The sequence below is a fragment of the Cydia fagiglandana genome, chromosome 27 (genome assembly GCF_963556715.1).
Source record: "Cydia fagiglandana chromosome 27, ilCydFagi1.1, whole genome shotgun sequence".
Taxonomy (NCBI): Eukaryota; Metazoa; Arthropoda; class Insecta; order Lepidoptera; family Tortricidae; genus Cydia; species Cydia fagiglandana.
In genome coordinates this window covers 2,576,256-2,598,132 of record NC_085958.1, presented here as the reverse complement: position 1 = coordinate 2,598,132, position 21,877 = coordinate 2,576,256, and the positions used below count along the sequence as shown (strand labels likewise).

The 21,877-nt window shown below is 37.3% G+C and overlaps 1 protein-coding gene across 1 annotated transcript in view; it reads left to right on the top strand.

The window, feature by feature from the left end:
* The window catches only part of LOC134677798 (dendritic arbor reduction protein 1-like), a 109,351-nt gene extending 93,883 nt beyond the window's left edge, over positions 1–15,468 (top strand). Inside the window, exons 6-9 of the mRNA XM_063536225.1 lie at positions 7,121–7,184; positions 12,945–13,022; positions 15,044–15,279; positions 15,350–15,468. Of these exons, the coding sequence (XP_063392295.1) occupies positions 7,121–7,184; positions 12,945–13,022; positions 15,044–15,279; positions 15,350–15,468 (497 nt within the window). The remainder of the gene's footprint in view (positions 1–7,120; positions 7,185–12,944; positions 13,023–15,043; positions 15,280–15,349) is intronic.
* Positions 15,469–21,877: the final 6,409 nt, after the last annotated feature.

Below are 21,877 nucleotides of genomic sequence, written 5' to 3'. Positions count from 1 at the left end.
CAACCTCCATACAAAACCGCGCTCCCCGCGTGCTTTATCATTGTGGGTGGTGCTTTTTATATAAAACAACAGGAAGACTGTGTCAATAAAATCAAATGCGGTTGGTAATGACAAAATTAGCAGAGTGATGATTGTCCACATCTTAGAGTGTATCTTACCTGTTGTCACGCATATTGTCAACTTGTCCATGCGCTCTGGTGTATTTCCTGGTTTATGGCGAAATGCTCACGTCATTCCACTACCGAAAGTCTCTAATCCTACCGCACTGAAAGATTTTCGCCCTATCTCCATACTGCCATTTCTGTCAAAAGTCTTGGAAGCGATTGTGCATAAGAAACTGTCTTCACACATCTTTAATAACAGTCTTCTCTCACCAGTACAATCCGGTTTTCGTTGTGGCCATAGCACGACTACTGCATTACTGAAGGTTATTGAGGATGTGAGGCAAGGTATGGAGTCTTCTCAATTAACTGTGCTTGTTCTGGTGGACTTTTCAAACGCGTTTAATGCCGTCGACCACGAGCTCTTACTTACCACCTTGAAACACCTGAATATCTCGTCATCAGTGGCTGATTGGTTCGCTTCTTATCTGCAGTGTCGTCAACAGGCTATTCGAGCTGATAGTACCATCTCCGATTGGTGTGAGCTTTCTTCCGGCGTTCCTCAGGGTGGTATTTTGTCTCCTCTTTTGTTCTCTGTATTTATAAACTTAATCACAGATCGAATTAAATGCTCATATCACCTATACGCTGACGATCTGCAACTTTATGCCCAAGCAAGTCCAAGTAACTTGGATAAAGCGATCCAGAGAATAAATGATGATCTAGAAAGCATATCTGCGTGGTCTCGCAATTTTGGGATTTCTGTCAACCCCAACAAGTGTCAGGCCATTATACTGGGTAGCCCACGTCTGCTGTCCTTACTTGACATCACGCTTATAGATCCGATTAAATTCGAAAATAATGTAGTCCCGTTTCAGTCTGATGTGAAAAACCTTGGTCTAATCGTAGACAGTGGTTTGACTTGGACCCCCCAGGTGTCTGATGTTTGTCGCAAAGTTACCAACATGCTGAGATCTCTTTATAGATTCAAGCACTTTCTCCCCATTAGCACAAAACAACTTATTATTCAGGCATTGGTGTTGCCCGTGATTGACTATGCAGATGTGTGTTATTCCAATATTAGCCAGGAGTTACTCAACAAACTAGACAGGCTACTGAATAGTTGTATTAGGTTTATATATGGGCTTCGTAAATACGATCACGTATCGGCCTTCCGCCGCAAACTGAACTGGCTTCCCATCCGTGAACGTAGGTCACTAAGAACTCTTTGCACACTTTATTCTATATTATTTGATCCAGCCGCTCCCGATTACCTTAAATCTAAATTTAATTTTGTAGCACCGCGTCCCGGTTGCGAGTTGCGTACATCTCGAAGTCTTAAACTGACTATTCCATATCACCGCACTGGCTTTATTTCCAACTCTTTCGCCCTTCAGGCTGCTCGTCTTTGGAATGATCTCCCCCTTCCCTTAAGGCAAGCACAGAGCAAATTTTCTTTTAAAAGCAAGTTACGTAAACACCTCTCTAACTCGCTTAAAGATAAATGATCCGCATTTTACTTATATTCTTGGGTACATAACAGAATATAACATATTTATTTATATATGTATGTATGTATGCATGTTTGTATATATGTAGGTGTCTATTGCTATTATCTTTATATGTGTAGTTTATAATTAGAATATTGTTTAGAATAACCTGATTTGTGATTCATAATTCTTCTCGTTGTCTACAATCCTGCACTAAGTACAAGTTTTCTGATTGACCCAATGGTTGACTGGTAGAGAATGCCTTAAGGCATTAAGTCCGCCATTTGTACATTTTGTTATCGTGCAATAAAGTTTAAATAAATAAAGACTGGTCCTGATTAGCTAGCGGGGTTTAGTCTATACCATAGACTAGTAAATATTTAAGACCGACAGACATACATACAACACCGCATTCCCCGCAGGGAACTCGAAATATATATGGGTGGCCCAAAATTACGTTGCCAGATCGATGGGTAATACAATTTTTTAGAATATTATACTTACACATCATTATCATTAAAATTTAATATTGTTCTTTACCTTCGATAGTGTAACGCAAACGTTTGTGAAAATCAACAGTAGTAGGCCAGGTACCCTGTAAAAAGGGCGACCTACAACAATGTAGTACCTAATAAACACTTGTACAAAAAAATATCGGTTAGCAGATAATTTATAATGGTGTAGTACAAAGGCGTACTTATCCATATGAGGGATCTTTTCCAGCTAACCTACAATGATGAGGCACTCGACTTGTACGCGCACGCATAAATAGAGGATGTCAGTCTTCTATGTTTACTAGCCTCTGGTATATAACAACATTTATACTTCATTACTGTCCCATCGTCTACGCCTGATAATTAGTACATAGACCTTATTGCAATAGCATAAGGTCCACCGCTGGTCATTTAAAACGCTTTTAGTAACTTAGGACTTAACGGCATTGTTGTTAATATAAAAACGTAACAGCCGCATCTAAAGACCCCAGTACACAATGGGCCATCGCCGGCCACTCCAAGGGACGCAGCCTTGCGGTAGAATGAGATAGCAATATTACTTGCTCCCTCTAACGCATAAATGCGTCCCTTGGAGTGGCCGGCGATGGCCCATTGTGTATACTGGGGCCTTAAGTTATGTTAAAAGCCTACTGAATGGACCATGGAATTCTATTTTTATTACAAGCTTTTATTTAGTTTCATTCACCTGACCGTTGCAAATAATTAAATCTTGCAAGTTAAATTTGACCCACTTCCCGGTTGCCGATTGAGCTGAAATTTTGCATACATACGTAAGTCGGGTGACAATGCAATATTATGGTGTCATCGAGCTGATCTGATGATGGAGAACGGAGGTGGCCATAGGAACTATGTGATAAAACAACGAAACCTAATTGTGTTTGGGGTTTTTAGAATTGTCTCGATGAGCATTAGGGGGCCCACATCTAGCGTCTTTCGAGCGTCGGCGTCTACACTTGTATGGCCGCGCTCGACGCAACGTCGACGCAACGTCGACGCAACTGCGCAGCGACGTCATTTTCCATAGCGCTGACCAGACGCCAACAGACGCCGACGCTCGAAAGACAGCCGCTGCAGCGGACATGGCCCTGCCCCTCCCCCGCGCACTCCGAGTGCCTCTGGATATCTTTACCCATTCACAATGATAATATCAATAACATGTACTCACAGCAAAAATACTTAAATATAGGATGCACGTATATCCCGCCCGGCACGAACCATAAAGACACTGTCGTCTCATTTTTTGATTTAACTTCTCAACTTATATACGATCACCCAAACGATTTATTTCTTATCACCGGGGATTTTAATATACCTCAGGCTGAATGGATGGAACTGAGCTCGTGCGAATTATCACTAAATCCTTCTAGTAATATTTTAGTAACGTCAATGTGTGACTTTATGTCGCTTAATAACTTAAATCAATTTAACAACATCGCTAACGTTAACAACCGCATTCTTGACTTAATATTTAGTAATACCTTTTGTAACGTTAGTAAGTGTGATTTTCCGTTAATTTTAGAGGATGTACACCACAAAGCATTATATCTAAACTTAAAACTAAACTATACAGCCCCACTTAAATCTGCGCAGTCACTTGTTTATAAATTCCATATAGCTAATTTTGAAAATATTAATAGTGAAATATCAAAAACAGATTGGGACCTATTTTTTGGAGGATTAAACGTCGAAGACTGTGTAAATAAATTTTATAGATTACTACATAACTTATTAGACAAATACGTGCCTCGTTTTCCTTCTAAAAATTCGAGCTCAGCTCCACTATGGCATAGCAGATCTTTGAAAAAAATCTTAAAGGAAAAAAGAAAGTATCATAAACTATGGAAACGTTTTGGAAATCCATTAGATTATGAAACTTTTAAGAAATTAAGAAAAAGAGCTGAAATGGTTGAGAAAGTCTGCTACAAGAATTACATAAAGTTCTCCGAAGATCAAATTAGATTTCGCTCAAAGTATTTTTGGAAATTTATTAAGTCTACTACATCAAATAAAGGTATACCGCAAACAATGTGTTGCAGTGGTGCCTCGGTCTCTGACGGTCCAAGCATTTGTAACATGTTTAATGATCATTTTCAATCAGTATTCGAAATCCCTAATATACCACCTTTGGACGTTGACTGCTTAGAACCTTCTTTAAATCCAGTCTTTAACATTAGTTCTATTAATTTATCAAACGACTTAGTTTTAAAATATTTAAAATCAGTCGATGTAAACAAGGGAGCTGGACCCGATAAAATACACCCATTATTAATAAGGAAATGTGCTAATACATTAGTGGTTCCCCTTACAAGAATTTTCATGCAATCAATTAATGAGGGGTGCTTTCCACAAATCTGGAAAAGAGCGTGGATTACACCTATCCCCAAAGGTAACATAAGTCAACATATAGAAAAATATAGACCTATTTCTAAATTGTGCCAGTTTGGCAAAATACTGGAAAAAATTGTTACTGACCAGCTCTCCCAAGCCGTACGCCGTCATATCAACCCAGACCAGCACGGTTTCTATAAGGGTCGTAGCGTTGAAAGCAATCTCTTATCATTCACCGAGGTAATTCGTCATGCCATGGATAATAAATATCAAGTTGATGCTGTATATACAGACTTTGCAAAAGCATTCGATAAAATCTCTCATAATACGCTTTTGTTAAAAATATGGAACTTGGGTATACACGGTGATCTTTTTCGGTGGATTAAGTCTTACGTAGAAAATAGGACACAAGCTGTAGTATTAGGAGGCTTTACATCAGCGTTCAAACAAGCCACGTCAGGCGTCCCCCAGGGATCCCATCTGGGGCCTCTGTTATTTGTATTATACATTAACGATATAACGGAGTGTTTATCTAACTCAAAAGCTCTTCTCTATGCCGATGACACCAAAATATTCCGAGTTATTAAGACCCCTGCCGACTGTTCTATGCTGCAAGAGGATTTACTCAGATTTGAGGATTACTGCGCTGGAAGTAGTTTGTTTTTAAATAATAGCAAATGCTCCGTTATCACATTTGCACGTAAAAAAAATCCTATATTATACAATTATAAATTATGTGGCAGTACTCTAACGCGTCAGAACAGTATACGTGATTTGGGTGTATTAATTGACACTAAACTAACCTTCATTCCTCATATCGACAACATTTTAAATAAGGCTTATAAGCAATTAGGGTTTATTCTCCGTATTGCTAAACCTTTTCGTAGACCGTTAACCTACAAGATACTTTATAATAGCTTCGTCAGAAGCCGCCTGGAATTCGCTTCGGTTGTATGGAATCCCTACTACGACGTACATAAAAAGAGAATAGAAAGGGTACAAAAGATATTTATTAAAGCTCTTGAATTCCGAATAAGGGGTAACTATGAAAATTACGCCTCCTCAATCTCAAGACACAGGCTCCAACCTCTGTCATTAAGGCGCTCTTGTAATGATGTAGTATTTTTATTTAAAATAATTAATAATCTTATAGATGCTCCTGAACTGCTCCATAATATTGGTTTTCGAGTGCCTCGTAGAACAGAACGTGGTTGTCGGAACAAAATGCTGTTCAGTGTTGGAATATGTCGAACTAAATACGCACAACAATCATACATTAAACGCGCATGCAGGTTGTATAATGAAAAGTGTATGAATGCGGATATATTTGGCAGTTCGTTAGGGTTATTTAAGAAGAAGATTTATTCTTTATTAAATACCTCAGTGTGAAAGTTAGGTTAAGTTATTTATGTACATTATGTGTTCTTTGTTGTTTTTTTTTTTATAGTTGTTATACTTAGATAGCATTTCATAGTATTAAGTTTATTACAAAATATGTTTTACATATAGGGAACTATAGGTCTACACTATATGAAATTCTAGCTGTTAGCTTACTTACCTACATGTTTTATAAGACTGTTTGTTTCTAAATAAAAAATTAAAAAAATTAAAAAGACGCTAGATGTGGGGGGTGGCCTGTGGAAAGAAAAGTATAGTCAGCGATAAATGCTTGTACCAAAAATTATTTTTTTGCCAAAAACTTATTATTTATTTATTTATTTTATATGTAAGCCTGTTGTGTCCCACTGCTGGGCAAAGGCCTCCCTCTCTTTCATCCACGCGTCTCGTTCTATGGCAATATTAGGACAATCTTTCCGAAAGACGCCAGAAGATCGTGCCGCCATCTCCTTCGGTCAAAGGTTAATCATAGAAAAATACCGGGTGTGGCCTGTAACATGAGCAAATAATTAAAACATAGATTATACTCCTCAAACGATGACGCTTTTGTTCAACAACTTTAAAAAAATATGAAGTATGTAGACTCCCTATTTTTCATATAAAATAAATATTATCTTCAATGGACGCCATCGCCACGCCATTTCATTGTGATTGACGTTGCTTGGTACGCCTGAAACATAACAAAATTCGCAATACATTGCGTCTTAGAATAAACTTTAAAGTGTATTAAACATCAAACCTTAAGTTATTTTTAAAAGTTGCTGAACAAATGTTGGTCTGTATAAGGAGTACAGCCTACAGTTTAATTTTTTGCTCTTATTACAGGTCACACCCGGTATAAGTAAGGAAACTGTGGTAATGTATGAGGAAGGTTGCAAATATGTACATTTAAAAAAAATATTAAGGAAGGAAGATATATCGGCGGCCTCAACGCAGCCGCAGTAATGTCGGTACGGTAATGAAGCTGCAGTTGAATTCCGAATGTCACCTTTAAGGTGACAGTCCATTTCCAACGACAGCTGCATTACTGTTCATTTTACTATGGAAAATGACGATGACAATGACAGCGACGCGTTCAGTACCAGTAGTGCAGTGCTGCGGTCAGAAATGGAATGTTACCCTAATGGTAACATTCCATTTCTAACCGCAGCTGCACTACTAGTACAAACGCGTCGGTGTTATTGTCAATTTCCATAGTAAAATGAATGGTAGTGCTGTTGTCGTTGGAAATGGACTGTCACCTTTAGATTTACGAGGGTCTAATAAAATCCTTTTTGTATTGTTTCAGCCAGCGCAATGCCTACATCATCGAAGATCAACAGAGAACTGCCGCCCACGCAACTCCCTATTGAGTAAGTAAATTATACCGGGTGTGGCCTGTAATATGAGCAAACAATTTAACTGTAGGCTGTACTCCTCATACTGTTCAACATTGGTTCAGCGACTTTTGAAAATAACTTGTACTTTGATTTTTAATACGCTTTAAAGGTTATTCAAAGACGCAATGTATTGCGAATTTTGTTATGTTCAAGGCTTGACAAGCAACGTCAATCACAATGATATGGCGTGGCGATGGCGTGCATTGAAGATAATATTTGTGACGTCCCACGGGTAAAGGTACCTTATGGTGGTTGGCGCTTACGCTATTATTAACGCCGTTCCAATATTATTGCTGCGCTATGCGACGTAAGCGCCAGCCGCCATAAGGTACCTTTTTCCGTGGAACGTCACATTTATTTTGTATGAAAAATAGGCAGTCTAAATACTTCACAATTTTTAAAAGTTGTTGAACAAAAGTGTCACCGTTTGAGGAGTACAATCTATGTTTTAATTATTTGCTCGTGTTACAGGCCACACCCGGTATTAGCGATCCGCCCCGGCTCCGCATGGGTTTATAAAACCTTAACAAATTGTACACCTAAACCTCTCTATTGATAGGTGAAACCGCATGAAAATCCGTTCAGAAGTTATTGAGTTTATCGCGAACATGCGTAATTGCGTACACACAGACAGACACGTACGGCCGAAACCGAAATAAATTCAGATTCAGATTCAGATGTTTTATTGGTAAAAGGCAATCATTTTACAAGTCAATGAATAAATGTACAATATCTAACTGTTATTTACATTTCAGGTATTTACTGATTAATTATTATTACATATTGATATTAAAAGAAGCAGTGGTAGCCGAGTGGATATGACGTCTGACTTTCAATCCGGAGGTCGCGGGTTCAAATCCTGGCTCGTACCAATGAGTTTTCGGAACTTATGTACGAAATATCATTTGATATTTACCACTAGCTTTTCGGTGAAGGAAAACATCGTGAGGAAACCTGCATACATCTGCGAAGAAATTCAAAGGTGTATGTGAAGTCCCCAATCCGCATTGGGCTAGCGTGGGGACTATAGCCCAAGCCCTCTCGCGCATGAGAGGACGCCTGTGCTCAGCAGTGGGACGTATATAGGCTGAAATGATGCCTCCAGCTGGAATCGAACCAGCGTCCTCCGTTTACGCGACTGAACCGCTCGGCCACTCGATCACGGTGGTATGGGTTGAAATTTCCAATTTTGGATTGTGCACGTGCACAAATCTCTCGAGGTGTTTTCGGCTACTCTTTGACCACCCTCCCCCTGGGTGATAATTTGGTGAGGTTTTGGCTACCGCACTGTAGATAAGTACATGTGAGGTCTCTTTATACCCCTCTCCTCCAACGTGATCTGTCGTGATTTTTTTTCGTAATCTCACCCCACCTTCTATCGAACCTTGCGTGATTTGTGCACACAAAACAAAGAAGTAATAGAAGTGAAACGTATGTCTATAGCGTGTGGCAAGATTATGGTTAGCTGCATACACTTTCAGCACAGACTATTGTCAGTCGTGTGACAGTTCAGCATGGCGCTTTTGACATGTCAGATGTGAAAACGATTCCAGTAAAAATTAGAAATAATTACGAATATGCCGTGCTGCTCCATTTTGGAGTGTAAAAACACTAGCGGGACAAAAAATATTAGATATGGAGGCATTTCATATGATCGGTAAGTATTATTTTATGTAATATTTCAATTTTTTTTACATTTTCGGTTTCCGCAAGGATTTTTGGATTGTTTAGTACAAAAATCAGATTTATGTAAATGAGATAAGGTTGATATCTACTTAGCGTAAAAGTCATGTACGGGTGCGCTATTCGCCCACAGTGCGAGGACCATATCAAAAAAGTTATCGATGTCGATGTTCGTATAAATATACACAGTTCGGTTTGTTTATGTTCATAGGTACATGTTCTTAATAATTTATTTTTGTTTTGCCTCTGGATGATCATATCAAAAAAGTCGTCGCTTATGCACATTTTATATTATGTAGGTACAAAATATGTTCTTACTTATTTATTCCAATTCAATGGATTATTTGATTTTAAGTTTTTCTTATAGTATAGTATCTAGTATCCATACATATTTGTAAATTTTCTCTATTAAATACGAGTAGGTAAGGTGTCAGTTTTAAGCTGTCACATAATTTTACTGCCCGGTATTTGCTGGCCAGTCTAAAGCCCGCTCCACAAGCTTGCACAAATCTTGAAGCGGTCTTCACATTGGATGCGAGTACACACCATGCTCCGGTAAAAACGTGCATAGTGCTATCTCGCTCGTACATCAGAGCGGCATTTCTATCCGCATTATTGCGATAAGTTGATAACCGTCTAAGTGCAAAAAATATTGTTAATATTTCCATTGTTTATAATTAGCATTTTTTAATAATTTTGCATACGAGCTTATATCGGAGATTCATATTGATGTATGACACAACATTATTGCTTTGTTTTGCCTTAAAATAATAACGTGCTAGTTAATAAGTATTGTGAACACTTATTAACTACACTTACTTGCGTATTTTTTACGCACGCATCTAGTGAGAATATTAATTGCAGGTAAAAAATACGCATCTCGCGTATTTTTCACGCACGCACACACGCATCGCGGTGGGAGGGTAAGAAATTTGATTTAATTAAAAAAAACTATAAGTACACAATGGGTTAGCACTAATTGGCTAGCAGGTTATTATTTCGCGTCATTACAAAGCAATATTGTTCTGGGGTGTGCTAAAGAGTAACAGTTTTTATTATATACCTACTCGCTTACAGTTATATGCGTGGTTGGTGGCGTGATTACTTTCAATACGAGATTTTTTTTATTAAAAAGTAAGTAGGTAAGTACCTAATCGCCGAAAATAAAGTAATACATATGTATAAAAAAAACTGAATAGTTTACGTGTACATTGATAATTAATAAGCGTTTATCGATATCACACCGAATCATGCACATCCCTATCGCATGTGTCAACCTCATAGTCGAATATTATTTTATCTTATCGCATTCACTCTTGGAAAAACCATGCAAGTGTAAAAGGGATAGAGCATAAATGACAATTTGTCAATGATTTGTGTATTTCTACAAAAAATAAAAATCGTAGTGCAATTTTGACATAATTTTCTTGACTGTAAAGTTCAAATTACTGTGATGGGCAAGGGCTCATAATTCCTTTCGAAATAAGAAAATATGGCCAATTTTTGTGACAGCGTTTTGGCGACATAGGTTCTCATACTAATCCAGGCACATGCCGTTTCCCGTCAGAGCGCGGCGCGCTCATTCTTTCTTCCGTGTTTGTGCACAATCCCTTTCTTCAATATGTATCTTGGCTAGTCCCCCAGTTAATTGCGCGGTAACTCCCGCCTAAAAGAAAAGGGCCAGTGATTTCGATCGTTAATTCGAATTATGCCATCCCAGTGAAAGCGAACCGCCTAGTTACTTCTTACTCGTATGTGTACAAATTAGTGAAAAACATGTGCCTGCTCAGGTGTGTAAACGATTCGTTGTAGCAACTGCTTAGGCTCAGTGAAAATTGTGCCGCGGGGCGGATTAGGTTGTCTAAATCCGATATTTGTCTGTGATTCTTTTATCGCTTTTAAAAGTTCCAAAAATACGTCGACAAAGATTTTTTAGCTCTTTCATTCTTACTTAAAGGTCTTTTAATGGCATTAAAATTAAAATGATAATTATTTAACTAGAATCTTTAAAATATTTACCTAAATCTTTGTAACATAAGTTTATTAATGTATTTTTGAAGATTACCTACTACCCTGTATGAAAATTCTTCTGAATCCGTATAGTGAAAAAGTTATAAAGATAAAATTGGTGTCTGTGCCTGCAGTAGGTACTGATAGTGCGTTTTATTAGAATAAAAGAATAGAAAAAAATATTCGCAAGAACGAACACAGAAGAGAAAATTATAGAAAACAGAAACATATTGGATGAAAAAGTGCCACGAAAAGGTCTTATTTCAGGAAGGACTTTCAGCGCTGATATTCCGATGATACCTTAAAAAGTAGACGAACATGAAAGACTAAGTTCCGGAAGAATGTAAGGATCCATCTTCAAAAACCAAAAAATATTCTAGATAATGTTTATAGTTGCTGTGAAACTGAAGATATTTAACAGAATGTGTTTACAAACTGAAGCTTACATATATTGACATAATAGAAAGAGTATAAGGTATAGTGCCTGTATCTTGGATATCATTAGCGGACCTTTTGAAACAGAAGCTGGGGATGCAAACGTGATAAACGCTACAGGAGAGAGAAAAGTAAATATTTAACTCTACAATAAAATAATATCCAAGTTTGCGGATCTTTTATTGCCTTTATGGAGCCTTGGTTTATTGCACTTAGTGTTACAACAGTTACAATAAAATTGAAAAGACTATCTAATGAGCAGCAAATTGGAAGAATCTTGGGTTTTTAGGATAATATGAGAATGACAACAAAAGAACAAGGCAAGATACCTATCCTAATCCATCCAGTTTGAAGCAATTCAACTCCAAACTAAATTTGTGACGTGAGAAATATAAATTAGGTTGATCAAGAAGCCAGCACAATGGATTTCACAGAAGAATCATCAGATCCCTGGAAAAATGAAACAGAAAACGCTAACTTGAATACCAGACCTATTGAAAGCACTGTACAAGGCTTCACAGGCAGCGATTGTACAACCAAGCCTTCTTCCGCAATATATAGTGCAGCACGAAGAACCTCAACAGTGACTAGCTATGCAAATATGGCCAGCATATCACGAGCTAGACCTTACACATATACGAGTATCACGGATTCAACTACATTGTCTAGTTTAACACAGGAAAGAACTCTCACTGACATAAGACCTCAAAAATTTACTAATACATCATTAAAAGGATGCTCTCAAGTTAAAGGCGATACTTCAGCATTTTCAAAAGTTTGTAAAACTGATTCAACTGCCACATCGTCTACTAGATTTCTAGAAGATTCCACGACGATCGGAGATTTTTCGACAACGTCCGGAAATAGAAACGATTCATCGACATTGTCAAAAGCTTGTAGAAGTGGTTCAACTGCTGGCACATCTAGCAGATTTTTAGAAGATTTTACGATCGGAAGTTTTTCGACAGTTAATAAAGGATTAAATGCGGTACCCTCACCTAGTACGTCTTCAGGATATAGCTCTACAAATATTAAAGGGACCATCCAAGGATGCTCAACGAAATATAGGTTCGCGTACATTCATTCATAACTTTAACAGCTTTTTGTTTTTAGTGTTGAAATTTTAATGGTGGACTTCTGTGATTTCTGTAACTTTTGGGGTGTCACATGTGCGGCTGCTATCAGTATAAGCACACAATATTTACAGAGCTGTAATTCTTAAACATTAATAATAGTTTAATTAATAATAAATAATAATAGTTTATAAACTGAAATAAAATACTAATGATATATTATTGGTGGCTGTGGGGCGCCACAGCGGTTCAGTAAGAAGTGCATATACTTGGAAAAATTCGACCTATGCCGCTGTGGCCCGGTGGCCGAGTGGTTCAGGTACCTGCCGCGATAGCAGAGGGCGCTGGTTCGATTCCAGCCTGGGGCACTGGAGGCCTTGGTCACTTTTTCTTAGTATTTATATGACATTTATTTCAATTTATAATTTATATAGTAGTGTTTCTACTTGATAAAAATAAATGAAAATATTTTTGTGAAAAATAATTTAATTTGTTCAAATACTTCTAATAGTATGATTTAATATTATTGCAGATTGAGTCACGAGATACCGAAAATCAAGGTGGGCCCGGATCTCCGCAACGCGAGAAAACCTCAACACAGCACGACAAAGTAAGTTTTCTTTTTGCTTTGAAACAATGAACTAGAATAACCATAGAAGGGGCTTTTCATAAATTACGCCATTTCAAATGGAGGGGGGAGTCTGGATATCGGATGATGGTAGCATGACGTAGGAGGAAACGGGGTCATCCGAAGCATGATTTTTGGATGATTTTAGGGGAGGAGGGACTCCACGTGTATTGTGCAGCTCAACTGTACAGTCTCACCTTCAATAATATGTTACTCTTCGCAGGCCGCAAAAATATGTGACACGCTCTTAACTTTACTGACTGATCACAACTATTTTTTCTAATTAGCGGGATATAGAAGAAATATATTTGCGGAGAAGGGATAACTTAAGTGTCGCAATGTGACAAAATAAGGTAAATGAAGGTATTAACGCCCCCCTTAAGGCAGTTTAAAATTCGACCATAGTTTTTAAGTATACAGGTTGCCCTCAAATTCACTTTTCCATTTTTATATGCTAATATCATGTTTGTAAAAGGTAATTACTAAGTTGCCTATACATAAATAAAGGATTAAGATGTAAAAAATCATTTATAAAGTTACTGAGTCAATTGTTACTATTACCGACCCATAAAAATGGCTGTGAGGTTATTAACGATTTTAAAGCTGCTAATTCCGATCGTGTATAAGATAAAGTATGTGACCAGCAGTGAGACGCATATGGTTGCTGGTGTAGGCTGGTGTGGTGAAACAAAATAAAAATGCAAATATTTGCTTCTATTTAAAAAAATAAAAATAGGACCACTTTTTTGCTAAATAATTTTACTTTTAAGAAATAATCAACATGAATTTATTATGATCTCAAAAAATATATCAAATTTCATGACATCCAGACATAAACTTGTATAACTTGGATGTATTTATCTACATAAGTATGTATATCGTTACCTAGTTTCATAGTACACGCGTGTATTTATAATAATAGATACCTAACACAAAATTAAGTATAGTAATATCGATGATCGGTAATACTTTCTTATGGTTGCTATTACCGATTCCTATGAGTCGGTGATAAAATATGTAATTACGAATATAAAATGTATTACCGACCCAATTTTTTTTTTAATTTTTTATTTAATTGACCTTATGACTACAAAACACTGTGATTATGTGACTTAAAAAATATAAGCACTAACACGCAGTTTTAACTAATAAAAAGTTACATATTAATGAATCTTGTTACTACACAACATCGGTCCTCCAAAAATTACATAACTTTGCGTAATTTTACAATGTTGAAAGAAGAAAACTAGATAATAACGTGTATGTCGGTAATAGATTTTTAAAAAGAATAATTATTTAGATTTATACGGGTCCATTAAAATAATTGTTTTGCTATGATATAATATTATAAAAGGAAGAAAAACTAAACCTTATGTTATGGTCATTACCGACTTACGGGTCGTTGATAGCTGCTATAACTAAAAGAAATGAAGCCATTACCGTCCAATTAAAATTTAATGTTTTATGGTTGTAAATGACTTTTTTTAAACAAATTGTTATACAAAATCAAGAATTTACAATAGGAAGAACACATTTAGTAATAAATAGTAAAGTACAGGAGTCAATTGTTAAAATAAATATCTTAAACAGAAAAGTCACGTACTTACTTGAAGGTACAAGCGCCAGTATGACAAGACTTGCGTACACGCCTCCCGCGGCTTAATTGGCGTATTTCATCTTTTTTTCGGACTACCACTCAAACTAACATAAAACTACCCGGTACTCAAGGAACAAACGTTTGTGGAAGTTTACCTACCTACCGCTGAAATAGTTCAGGCAACGAAAACATATCTAATTAGTTCAATAGGTCGGCAATACCTGCAGATTTTTGGTGGGGCGTTGATAGCTGCGTTTACCTTATATGGTCTTACTATAGTCCTAGCCGTACGCCTGCCGCCCGCACCTTCCCCGCCACCCTTAGTCGTCCTACCCCGTCGCCCCCGTACCGCGCAGGCGAGGACTCATTTAAGCGGTCGGACTATAGATTCAATATGTATTTCCAGATTAAAACCACCACATCAAGATAAATACCCGTTGATACCACCCCACCTAAAACCCGGCTACAACCCCGAACTGAAGAACTTCTTCCTAAATACCGCGCTCCAGCTCTCCGGCCTCAGCCAGCTGAAGAAAGAAGAAGAACAGGACAGAAGGAGACTGCACAAGTGCGATGTGGCGGGGTGCCTTAAGGTGTATACTAAGAGTTCGCATCTGAAGGCGCATAAGAGGACGCATACAGGTAAGAACACTGATCCCATCCCACCTAAAACCCGGATCTGAAGAACTTCCTTCTCAACACCGCGCTCCAGTTCTCCGGGTTCAGACAGCTGCAGAAGGAAGAAGAACAGGAGAGAAGGAGACTGCACAAGTGCGATGTGGCGGGGTGCTACAAGGTTTATACTATGAGTTCGCATCTGAAGGCGCATAAGAGGACGCATACAGGTAAGAACACTGATCCTATCCCACCTGAAACTCGGATCTGAAGAACTTCTTTCTGCATGAACACCGCGCTCCATCTCTCTGGTTTGAGCCAGCTGAAGAAGGAAGAAGATCAGGACAGAAGGAGACTGCACAAGTGCGATGTGGCGGGGTGCCACAAGGTGTATACTAAGAGTTCGCATCTGAAGGCGCATAAGAGGACGCATACAGGTAAGAAAACTGATCCCAACCCACCTAAAACCCGGATCTGAAGAACTTCTTTCTGAACACCGCGCTCCAGCTCTCCGGGCTCAGACAGCTGAAGAAAGAAGAAGAACAGGACAGAAGGAGACTGCACAAGTGCGATGTGGCGGGGTGCCACAAGGTGTATACTAAGAGTTCGCATCTGAAGGCGCATAAGAGGACGCATACAGGTGAGAACACTGATCCCATCCCACCTAAAATCCGAATCTGAAGAACTTCGCTCCAGCTCTCGGATAAGAACCAGCTGAAGAAAGAAGAAGAACAGGACAGAAGGAGACTGCACAAGTGCGATGTGGCGGGGTGCCACAAGGTGTATACTAAGAGTTCGCATCTGAAGGCGCATAAGAGGACGCATACAGGTATGAACTTGACATAGAAAAAATATATTTATTTTAGGGCCATCATTGGAGCGCGTCAATACCCTTATTTGTGGACACACTTGACATATTGGCTGTTTTCAATTATTTTGTAGAAACCCTGTTTTTTACCAGCTAATTGCAAACGCAGGTAATCAAAATTCAAAATATAATGCAATATATACAAAAAGTTGATTTGGAAGTGACGCTCAAAAAATCACGTGAGCAGACGTCAACTAAATTAACGCCATATAAAAACAGAAAAATAAATCAACTGTTAAAATTGGGTTACAATGTTTTCTTGCAACATTATGTAAGTAATTACTTAGAAACCTTTAACGAAGTTTAAATCGGAAAAGGCTGTTTCCATTTTATAATTGCAGATGAGCTGAATAAATGCTCTATTAAATAAAATGCATTACTTTACTAATCCAGCTTTAAGACGAAACAGGAGCTGAATTTTAAATATTTTAGGTAAATATACCCGTCTCGCTAACGGAAGCCGCACCTAAAAGTAGTGCGATAAGGACAAGGCGAAAAATCCTGCGTAAAAATCTCAAAAATCGAGGTTTCGTACTCCTCTGTTTCCTCCTCCAAAACTTAACCAATCGTAACCAATTTTGGAAATCTAAATGATTATGAAATTATCTGTGTCGGACCGTTTTGCTTTTTTGGCTAATTGATATCAGTTTTGAATGCCATTGCGGCATAGTCATTTAGGCCATTTTGGCCATTTTTGAAGGGCTCTAGCGCCTTAAAAAAACAAAAATATCAAAAAAAGCAAAACGGTCCGACACAGATATTAACAATATTAATCTGTGTTGTTAAAATCATTGCTATAGCTTCAAAAACCACGGAGGAAACCGAGGAGTACGTTTGTATGGAGAAATGACCACTCCTGTTGGCTCTTAATACCAGATATGTACAGTCAGCGTCATATAGTAGGTAGCATCTAAAGTATTCCAATAGTTCAGTACACCATATTATTTGTATGGCGTAACGAACTACTCGTATTTGAATACTTTGGATGCTACCACAGAATAAATAATAGTACTAGATACAGAAGACTCACTCTCTAACAAAACGCGTCTGTTACGATCAGGACAGATATGGCCGCTAGGTGGCTACAGCGCCACGCGCGGCTGATGGCTTTCCCCAAAATTGGGGTGGAACGGATGTACTTTTAGCTACCTGTAGCAAAGCGACGAAATCGCGGAGTGAGTCACGCCTGATGCTGGGTTTTTAGAATTGTCTCGATGAGTATTAGTTGGCTGTTGTAAGAAAAGTACAGTCAGCGAGAAAAGTTTGTACCAAAAATGAAATTTTTGCCAAAAACTTAACTACAGACAAGTTGGGTGTGTTTGGGTATAAATATATATTATTTATTTTCAGGCGAGAAACCCTATTCGTGCGGTTGGGCCGGCTGCGACTGGCGTTTCGCTCGCTCCGACGAGCTGACTCGACACACACGTAAACACACAGGGCATCGTCCTTTCACGTGTCCCCTGTGTAGACGGTCCTTCGCACGCTCCGACCATCTAGGACTGCATATGAGACGGCATTGAACATTTTATTATCATTCTCTACCATTCTAGACAGACTTTTTCACTATACCAGTATCTACAATTAATATATGAGTTGTAGCGCCAGTGTCATAAAACCATACCACTGAGAATACTGCTTCCACTGCAGTTAAATTAAAGATAAAATTAAATGGTCAAAGCATTCACATTGTAAATGCGAGATACCCTATTCGTGCGGCTGGGCAGGCTGCGATTGGCGTTTCGCTCGCTCCGACGAGCTGACTCGACACACACGTAAACACACAGGACATCGTCCTTTCACGTGTCCCCTGTGTAGACGGTCCTTCGCACGCTTTGACCATCTAGGACTGCATATGAGACGGCATTGACCATTTTATTATCATTTTCTACAATTCTAGACATTTTTTCACTATACCAGTATCTACAGTATGTGTAGCGAAAACCATACTACTGCGAACAATGCTTAACTGCCTTCGACGAGTTGGCTCGACACACGGGGCATCGTCCTTTCACGTGCCCCCTGTGTAGACGCTCCTTCGCACGCTCCGGCCATCTAGGACTGCATATGAGACGGCATTGACCACTTTATTATCACTTTCTACCATTCTAGACATTTTTTCACTATACCAGTATCTACAGTATGTGTAGCGCCAGCGTTATAAGACCATACTACTGCGAACAATGCTTAACTGGCTTCGACAAGCTGACTCGGCATACACGGCATCGTCCTTTCACGTGTCCCCTGTGTAGACGCTCCTTCGCACGCTCCGACCATCTAGGACTGCATATGAGACGACATTGAACATTTTATTATCATTTTCAACCATTCTAGACACTTTTTCACTATACCAGTATCTACAATGAATATGGTTGTAGCGTCAGGGTCATATACCATACCACTGCGAATCCTGCCATTAATGCTTTGACCATTTATCTTTAATTTTCCATCATCTTAGTCTGCACATAGTCTCTTCAGTGGTGTTGAAATACTTGAAATTAATAAACCATATGGGTTTAAACTGCCGGTGCGAAAACTATACTACATGCTAACAATGCTTAATTGGCTTCGACGGGTTAAATATATTAGTTTATATTCAGCTCTCTGCACTGGTTTCATGAGTTGCAGAAGCCGAGTCCAAAAACCATACTACTGCGAGCAATGCTTACAAAGTTGTTTGACAGACTATAATTTTACGAGTAAACAACGTATAAGATTCAGTAAGTAGCCGTCGAATTTTACAAGGCTTTCTCTATTTAATTTGAAAGGCTACGACTACGAATAATTATGTAAATTAATGTACCTACCTAAGGATTATGAATAAACTTAGTACTCAATGTAGGTAATTAAAAATTCGAAGAATCGTTAAGATTATAATAACATTTATATATCGATAAAATATACAGATTTTAACACAAAAAGGACTGAATTATGTTTCTGAATGGAAAAGACATTAAATGTGACGTTCTGGGACAAAAGATGCTACTTTTGCAGTTATCAATTAGTGGAATTTCTAATTGTAAAATGCCCGTAGGGCCTTATCGACAAAATTGGCACCTTTTTCCTAATAACGACACATAGATATACTTATTGTGGCATTAATACTTAAACTAGGGCCAGTATAATTACATTTATATTTTTAAATAATTATGTTAAAGTGATATTTTATGTGTTTCATTACTAGATTAGATATTACATTATTATGAATAGCTAAATATATTTTATATGAGTATGTAGTTACTTTTTCAGAGAGTACTTGTAAGTATTTGTTAATTTGATGACTTTTGAATATATTTAAGTTTTGACTATTTTTATGTGCTAATGCTCAAAAAGTTCCACAAAAAAAAAATACAGGGCAGTTGTGGCAATATTAGATAGAGTTAAATATGTAAGACGAAAATTCCTATATTTTAAGTATTAAAAATATATTTTTGTACTTAAACTTAAATGTTCTTAGAACTTGTTTTGTTTCAGATGTTTAATGATTAATGAATAAATGAATAATTAATATTTTGATATTTGTATACAATAATTAGACGTAAGTAGAACATAGGTTTTTTTTTTACATCACAACATGACGATATTGTTAATTTAAATAATTATTAAAATGGGTGAAAAATTGATAAACTAGAAAATAAAGGTGCTTAAAATGTATACAATTTTTAGGTATTGTGATATATTACCGATTTATTCAAGAATTCCCAAAATAATCCGAATGTACGATAATTCGCATCGTATTAAAACTATTAATGATGTGAAATTCAAGAAACATAATATACAGGTTGGCTCAAAAATTCCTTGTAAAGATTTTTTAGGAATATTCTTTTACATTACAATTTTTTTTCAAACTGAAACAAATCGTATTAGATAAAAAAAAGACTCCTTTGGCTTTATATTATACAGAAACGCAAACTTTTCTTAAAATTATTAACAATATGCGACGCAGTGAAAAAATTTGTCAACGTATTTTTTACCTGTCACCTGTATTGTAAAAAAAACAAGTAAATATTTAGAATAGATACGTGCCAGTAATTCTGGGGCCAGTATTTTGGAAATTAAATAGATTTAGGCGAATAGTTATGATATCCTTTTAAAACATAGGCATTAAGAATCTTGGAAATTTATACTGAATGCAATGTATTGATCTCAAATTGGTATTCCTGTCTACTAACTACGGCTGATCTCAAAAATTATGCGCAAAACTAAAAAAAACGTATTTTATTAAATGTATTTCCTAAGTAAAAAGGATCTGTGAACTTGTGCCTAATGTTTTTTCTACATAGGCAAATCAAAACGAAGTCATTTTGAATTGAAAAGAAAAACGAAAGTGTATATTGTTTGTTGTTTTCATTGATGTTTAAATTATTGCACTTTTTTATTTTTCTGACAGATGTATTTCTTAGTGTTATTTTCGGGCATACATTTTTACTTTTAAAATAATATAATAATAGTAATAACCAGCATTTTGGCGGCCAGTAAAAAATGCAAATTTTTGTATGACAATAATTTTAAGATTTTATTACAATAAGCATAGGTAGTAATATTTTAGTGTAAGGAGCTGATCTAAAACAATGAAAATATGGTCATGTGGGGTAAGACAATTTATTTTGCTTGGGGCACAACAGCCCAAATGATCACAAGTGTATGTTTTGCCCCAGTGTTAGTCTTACCCCATCTTACCCAACTAATAATAAAAAAAGAAGAAAGAACCTATTGATTGTATCACAAACAAATAATAGTCTTTTTTTTTTAAACACGCACTTACTGTAGTTTATAAATATCAAAGAGTTATTTTTTTTAAATTAGTCATTTCCACATCATAAAACTGTATAAAACGAATTTAAATCGCAATTTGTACTTAATTATTATGTATTTGAAATCACCTTGTTGATCACATCACATATGTACCTTTTTCATATTTTTATGTATTATAATAATACACCTAAACTTGTCTTATTTTTTAATCCTCTCCTCGGATAATCGCTTATCTGCTGAATCAATGTTTCGTGCATCTAGTTTCCAAAGTTACGTCGCCTGGGTCACACTTTAAAATGCTATTCTAGTTTGACGTCAATCCATGAAATTAATAAAAAAAATAAAACTTGCACTATCAAAATCGTTGCAGACTTATTTTGGTCTAATAAACTAGTTCGTCACCCTGACCAAAACAATCATATGCCTGTCTTCACCACATGGTTAATCTAGAGATGCCCCGAATATTGGTTTTGACCGAATACCGAATATTCGGCCCCTCGGCCGAAGCCCCGAATAATCGGCATGACATGCGAACATTTCGATTTTGGCGTCATAATTATTATGAAAACTGTTCGCCAACAAAGCACGTTTGCGTCAATATATTTTTGGTTGAACACAATTAATGACTGTAGTTGGAGTCAATCAAATCAGAGACCCATGAAAATTTAAAATAATTTTTGTAATCAACAAATGCTCAAAAAACGGTCTTCGTATTTAACAACTTTCTATATATATTAGTATTATGTGTTCCGTACTCCACATCGGATATCTTCATTGAGAGAGTAACGCGATCGTTGACCAATGATGCCGCTAGCGTCTATGTAGTCGCTCCGCCCCACGCCGTGACGTAGTTCCGCTTCCACTTCCTGCGAACCGTTGCTCGCTTCCCGCCACTCGCCACCGCCATGTCATTGTTTCGTCGACCGTCTTGACCGATGGTCCGCAAATATTTTTTGCGTATATTTTTGCAGCATGGTGCTTTAACATTTCCGATCCAAAGCT